The sequence below is a fragment of the Phaethon lepturus genome, unplaced genomic scaffold (genome assembly GCF_000687285.1).
Source record: "Phaethon lepturus isolate BGI_N335 unplaced genomic scaffold, ASM68728v1 scaffold26861, whole genome shotgun sequence".
Taxonomy (NCBI): Eukaryota; Metazoa; Chordata; class Aves; order Phaethontiformes; family Phaethontidae; genus Phaethon; species Phaethon lepturus.
Genome location: NW_010520186.1, coordinates 10,921 through 17,194, shown reverse-complemented (window position 1 = coordinate 17,194; position 6,274 = coordinate 10,921). Strand labels below are relative to the sequence as shown.

At 44.6% G+C, this 6,274-nt stretch overlaps 1 protein-coding gene across 1 annotated transcript; it reads left to right on the top strand.

Moving 5' to 3' along the window:
* Positions 1–4: 4 nt before the first annotated feature.
* KIAA1191 (KIAA1191 ortholog) lies at positions 5–5,803 on the top strand (the record flags this gene model as incomplete). Its single annotated transcript, XM_010297320.1, has 6 exons — positions 5–127; positions 1,326–1,452; positions 3,102–3,226; positions 4,543–4,649; positions 4,959–5,095; positions 5,559–5,803. Coding segments are annotated over 6 exons (828 nt in total), but the record flags the coding sequence as incomplete, so codon positions are not given.
* Positions 5,804–6,274: the final 471 nt, after the last annotated feature.

The following is a 6,274-nucleotide window of genomic DNA, read 5'->3' as shown; positions in this document are numbered from 1 at the left end:
GGCCTTCAGCTACGACGACGCCCTGGAGGACACGGCGCCCATGACGCCGCCGCCCGCTGACCTGTGCGCCAATGTCCTCTGGAAGCAGCCGGTCATCCCCGAGCGCAAGTACCAGGAGCTCTCGAAGGTACCGGTTGGCCGGTTGCCGCGGTTGCCCTGGCCCAGGCGTGTCTCCTATGTGCTCCTGCAGCCTGGCTCGGCAGTGGGAGAGACACGCTGGGCCCCGCGAGCCCTCGGGAGGTGCTGGGGACGAGACAGCAGCTTGGTGCCTGGCCCTGTTGTGGGACCACTGACTGGAGTATGGTTGATAGGTGTATTATGGGAGGTGTTTATGGGTAAAAAAAGCTATGAATTTAACCAGGTGTAATTAAATCAGAGCAAAAACGTAGATTTAGTTTCAACGTAAATTCTTTATGATGAGAGTGTTGAGGCATTGGAACAGGTCGCCCAGAAAAGCAGTGGATGCCCCATCCCAGGGAGTGTTCAAAGTCAGGTGGGACAATGCTTTGAGCACCTGAAAGGTGTCCCTGCCTGCAGCAACGAGGCTGGGCTAGGTGATCTTTGAAGGTCCCTTCTGACCCAGACTGTTCTTCATTGAATGGAACTAAAAACTCTGCATTCCTTTGAGCTTAACCTCTGCTTTTCACTGCATTTTGTTTTAAAATCTTTCTCATGGAAGAAAACCTAACGTTGTAGTTTGGCACAAAAACCAAACTGTTCAGTCAGGGAACAGTAACTCCTGTGTTAGGAGGAGGAAGTCAGTGTTTCACAGGATTTCTTGTTTTCCAGCATTCATTGTCTGGTTCTTTGTTGCTAGGGTCTTGTGATCAGTGGTACAGCTATGACCACTAGATACACTGGGCAAGAAACTGATACAGGGAATGAGGGGGAAAACAAGATCTCAACACCAGCCTCTAATCTGTATGACTGCCATTCTGTAAATAGTTTGTGTTTCCGAGCTGTCTGTGTAAGGGTGCTTTTGCCCAGTTGACCTTGAAGTCCAATTTGCAGTTATGGGGATGGAAGTAGATATGTTCTGGTTTCTTCCCTGTTGACCTTTTTGTACTTAGACTAACAACTAGTTGGCTCAGATCCTGGTAGGTTTTCAAATGTTAGATACAAGTTGCTTGCTCGTTGTTAAGAATTATAAAGTTCAAGCTCTAAACATTCCTGGGCTGTAGTGAGAACAGCATGTGTTTCTTTCATGGGATGAAGGCAAGCTGCTAGAGCAGCTTGGCCTTGTGTCTCGCTTGCATAGAGATGTGTCCTGGCAAGGTGCTGAGATACTTTCTCATGTTAAACTGTACCCTGCTTCCTCCCTGCAGATTGAGGAAGGGGATGCTAACATGAATGCACCCGTCATAACTCCTTCATCATCCACTGAAAGTGTGAACAAGGTACCAGTAGTGAAGGCGAAGGCCACTCATATCATCATGAGCTCTCTCATTACAAGTAAGAACTCTCACCTCTAATGTGGCTAATGGGGTGTGGGCACATGGGTGTGCTCCGGCTTCGTAATGCCCCGAGGTAACTACCACAGTTCCTGAACAGCCTGTGGGTTCAGACTGACTCTGCTCTGGTGCTGTATGAGTTTTGTTTGGAGGATGCTTCTAGAAGGAAGCAAGGAACAAGGGAATAGGCCACACTTACTGCCCCTGTGTTTGCAGGTGCTGGAGGTGGGTGATGAGGCAGGAGTGCAGGGTATGTTCTCTGCTGATAGGACACTGCAGTCCACGCCACCTTGTTGCTGGAGTGCAGAGGTGGCTGCTGCTGCTACTCTGTTTGCTTATTAACTAGCTATTTCCGAATGGCAGGTAAAGCTCTAAAATTAACTAAAGTGGTGTGGAGAGCTGACATACTGTGCTAATGGAGCACTTGCTGGCATTTATGTTAGTTAATAGCAGCAGCAGTCTTGCTAACAGTAACACTTGCTTTAAAAAAAAAACCCAACAAACCTCATAAATCATGATGCTTTAAAATCGAATTGGGTTAGTTATGTTTGCAAAGAAGACATGCCCATTTGCAACAAGAGGGACTATTCATGTGGTAATCTGTTCCTGGGATCTGAGCTTTGTCTTTTCCTCCAAGCAGTGCTTCCAAAGACTTCTGGGTTTTCAAACCAGCATTTTGGAATAGCTATACATTTGCACTTATTTCTGTCTTGCTCAAAAATAACCAACACATTAGAAAAATAATGGAATATGGACTTTCTTCTGGAAAGCAGCTCTTGTTCTAGTCTAATGATAAAATGCTAATCTAGTTAAAACCATGATGGCCTAAAAGTGTTTTTATGCACTAAGAAGTCAGGAGCCCCAACCTATACCTCCCAGGAAGAGCATTCAGTCACAAGTTGGAAATAAACAAAGGTCCTCTAGATTTCTCATATATACAGTGCACTATCCCTTCAAATAACTTCAACATTAACATGAGAAGTGTTATCTGTTTTAAAGAAGACATTGGGCTTTTCCAGTAATCTTTTTGTGCTCTTGAAACCTTCTGATGTTTTTGTTAGCTCCAATAGGCAGTGAACATTTTATGCTGGTAGTGGAGGGGGGGAAGTGCTTATATTTTCCAGAACTGAAGTTGATATCAGTGTGTTAAATACAGAGCCAGCATCTGGCTGAAATACCTTATTTTACTGAATCTAGAATCACTGGGAGTGTTCACCACCTGTTCTGCAAGACTGCAATTGTCTGATTAGCTGCTGTGGGCAGTCTTTCAGAAGACTTCATTTTTTGTTGGTCAGAAAAAACTCCCTTGAATCTAGAGGGCCACTTAAAATGTCCAGCTTATTGGGGTCTCCTAAATTTAGGAAGTTGTAATTGGGAGTGATTTGGGGTTTCTTGAGATGTGTTTAATTACAGCATTTGTAATACATCTGGTGGTTTGGGACACATCACTGTTTATTTGACTTAGCCCTATGACTCAGGGTAGTTTTCAAGTCAGAATATCTCATTAGCTTCATCTTGCTGCCTCTATCAACTTGTCAACATGTAGGTATGAATGATGAAAAAAGAGTCCTACATTCAGATGCTTAAATTACCTTTGCTAGAACTATTTGTGGTGGCATTTCTGTGTGAATGTGCTCTTGACCATTCCAGAGCAGACTCAGGAGAGCATTCAGCGCTTTGAGCAGCAGGCAGGGCTGAGAGATGCTGGCTACACGCCCCACAAAGGCCTCACTACTGAGGAGACCAAGTATCACCGAGTGGCTGAGGCAGTCCACGTAAGGCTTGTTTTGCATTGGCTTTCTCTGTGTAGGTTGTATACTAGCTTAACACCTCTCTGGTGTCATAACTTTTGGAGCATGTTACTGGGACTCTCCTTAAACTGCTTCCTCTGAAGGCTTTTAGCTCATTGTGTAGAAAAGGTTACCCACTTATATTTTAAAGTTAGTGTTAGCCTTTATAGTTTTGAAACAAACTTTTTTTCTGAAATCTGTCATATTCCACAGTCATGTCATACTATCACAGTTGTCTTTCCAGGTGGATGGCCCCAAAGAATCTAACTTCTTGCTGTACCTTTGAATGGTGCCCTGCAGTTGACTGTTGTAACTGTTTATCCCAAGATACCTTATAAACTGTGCATTTCTGATGTGGAAATTAGCAGATGAAATTGGGCCTCCTGCTTCTGCTTACTGCAAATAAAGACAAAGGTCTTGAATCAACATGTTTCTGATGGGCTCAGTTGCCCACAGTAATCTTGCAGTTGGAGTTTAATAGTGAGCTCTCCAAGTGTACTCCCACAAGGTCAAAGTTTCAGTAACAGTGTTGGTGAATTGCATTAGTGTGGCTTGGATAGCCACAGGGGACGTTCTGAGAAGGTGCCTGTGTAATTGGTGTTTGAACTATAACTACCCTTCAAGTGACTTCTACAAAGTTCAGTTTGTACTGTCTGAGTTGCAATAACCTGGTTCACATACACCCAGTTCCTGTTTATTTTATCACCAGGTATGCTCTTCAAATGCAGCTCATCACAGTGTTCTAGAGCAGTGTTTCCATCCTGTTGTATGTGGATTACTTTTCAGGGTCTAGTACTCCTAGACTTTGCACCTTCTGTACGACGTCTGGTCTCGCCTTCGTTAGAGAACTCGTGAGACTGAAAGCTTTGCTCTGAAAAGTGCTGCAGACAAATGGTTGCTGTGGCATTTAGACTTGTTACCAGGTAGCTGTAATGATGTGTAAGCTACCTCTGCTACATCTGCAACCTCCCTATGAATACTGGTATTGAAGCAGTGCCTTACTGTCAGGTACTTACTCTGAATTGGAGTGAGCTGTGGGTGTTAATTTACTTCCTCTAGCCTGGAGAATGTGTCTTCAGCATAGTGGACTTCCAAAATGCTTATCTGATGTGGAAAGAAGCTTAAGGGGTACATGCAAGTATTACAATACTGAGTCTAGCTTTAGGTGAAGTGACATTTAAATCCTTTATCACCTGTGGTATAAACAATTGTCCAGTTTTGACAATAAAACTGGCTGTTTGTTCCTAATGTCTTATACTTAATCTCTGTTGCTTCTGTGTTTCTCTTGCCTCTCCTAACAGAAGCTAAAAATGCAGAGTGGAGAGACGACAAAAGATGACAAACAGACGACTTCTGCTCAGTCCACTCCAAGCAGCACTCCCCACTCCTCTCCTAAGCATAAAAACAGGTACTCTGTTCCACTGCCTCTTTTGATTTCCTACAGACTGCTGAGGTGGGAGCTGCTACAACTAACCTTCTTACCCAGTGAGGGACTAAGGGGTGAAATTCAGAGCCTGCTGTGGATTTGTGTTGGATAGATCCAAATGCTGAAAGCTTGTGGAACTTGAGCATGCATATCTTCATCCTGGGTGGTAACAAACCTATTAAGATCATTTAAATTGCCCCTGATAACTACATGTAAAGGTCCTGGCAGTGGGGCCACTTGAAGTATTTATTCTCACGTTGTATACATCTCAGTGATTTTTTTTTTCCCTAGGGGTTGGTTTAGTCAAGGATCCTCTACTTCTATCACTGGCCCAGACTTTGCTATGGAAGCTGGTGGGGACAAATTGCCAGCTGAAAGATGGAGCTTTTTTGGACCCAAAGCCATCCAGAAATCCACCAACGATCCAGGTATGTCCTCTAAAGTCTCCTGCCCTGGAAGACCTCGGGGAGAACTGTCACATAACAAATTGCTAGCTATTTCTGGAGCCTTATCTTGCTTGCCTTGTTACTTCCTAGGACCACCTTGTGAATGTGTGCTGTTCATATAATTTCTGTGCCTAAATATAAAGCAGTTGGGTAAAACCTGTGCCAAGGACCTGAAAGTAGAAATTACCTGCACTGAGCTGCAGTGGAAGGGCAGGGTTTGAAGGTGACAGCTTTTTACTCTGCTTTCTCTTGCTGTCTGGTAGAACCAGAACTGGAGGTGCCAGCCACTGATGTGGAATAGGCTTTAGATGACATGAAGCTGCTGTGTCTTGTGTAGGCTTTCTGCAGTGTTGGGCATCGATGATGCTGCTCACTCGTGGCAGCAGTGGAAAAAGGACTTGGCTAGTTTTCCTAGCTCTTACCTGCTGTGACTTTTTTTCATCAGGAGGATTTACCATCCAATCCTATAAGGGTGCCCAGAAGCCATCCCCCATGGAGCTGATGCGTGCTCAGGCTACTAGGATGCCAGAGGATCCAGTCACCTTCAAGCCACCTAAAATGGACATTCCAGTCACAGAAGGGAGGAAACAATCTCTGCGTTCCCATAATATCAAACCTCGGGATCTGAATGTGCTCACTCCCACTGGGTTCTAGGAAGAATGCTTCTGGTGTCTTTAGCGGGCTACAGGGTGTTTTAGGCTCTGCTTCCCTGTCTCGTTTTGCTGCAGTAAAATAGGAAAGTCTCCCTTCCAGCTCTTCATCTCAGAAAAGAAAACAGTTGTGACTATCCTCCTAAAGCCTCACAAAACTCCTGCACTAGTACTAAATCAATGTAAACCATCCTGTCTGCTGTATTGTACCAGTTTGGTCTGCTAGGCTGCACTAGATGTGCTTCCCAGTACACTACACCACAGTAAAAACTTGAACCATGTTTTATTGGACAGGACTGCATGTGGTGTGCAAGCAGGCTGGCTTGACTACCTGTAGTCCGATTGTCTTGTTCTGCTCAGTGTGGAAGTACCCTCAGAAGGACTGTGGTTCTATCTGACATATACAGAACACCAGCAGAAAATGATGCAAACAAGCAAGGACTGAAAACTGGATCATTAACTGCCAGAAGGAAGTTGCTCTGGGAATGTGGTGGGTCAGTTTTAAATGTGG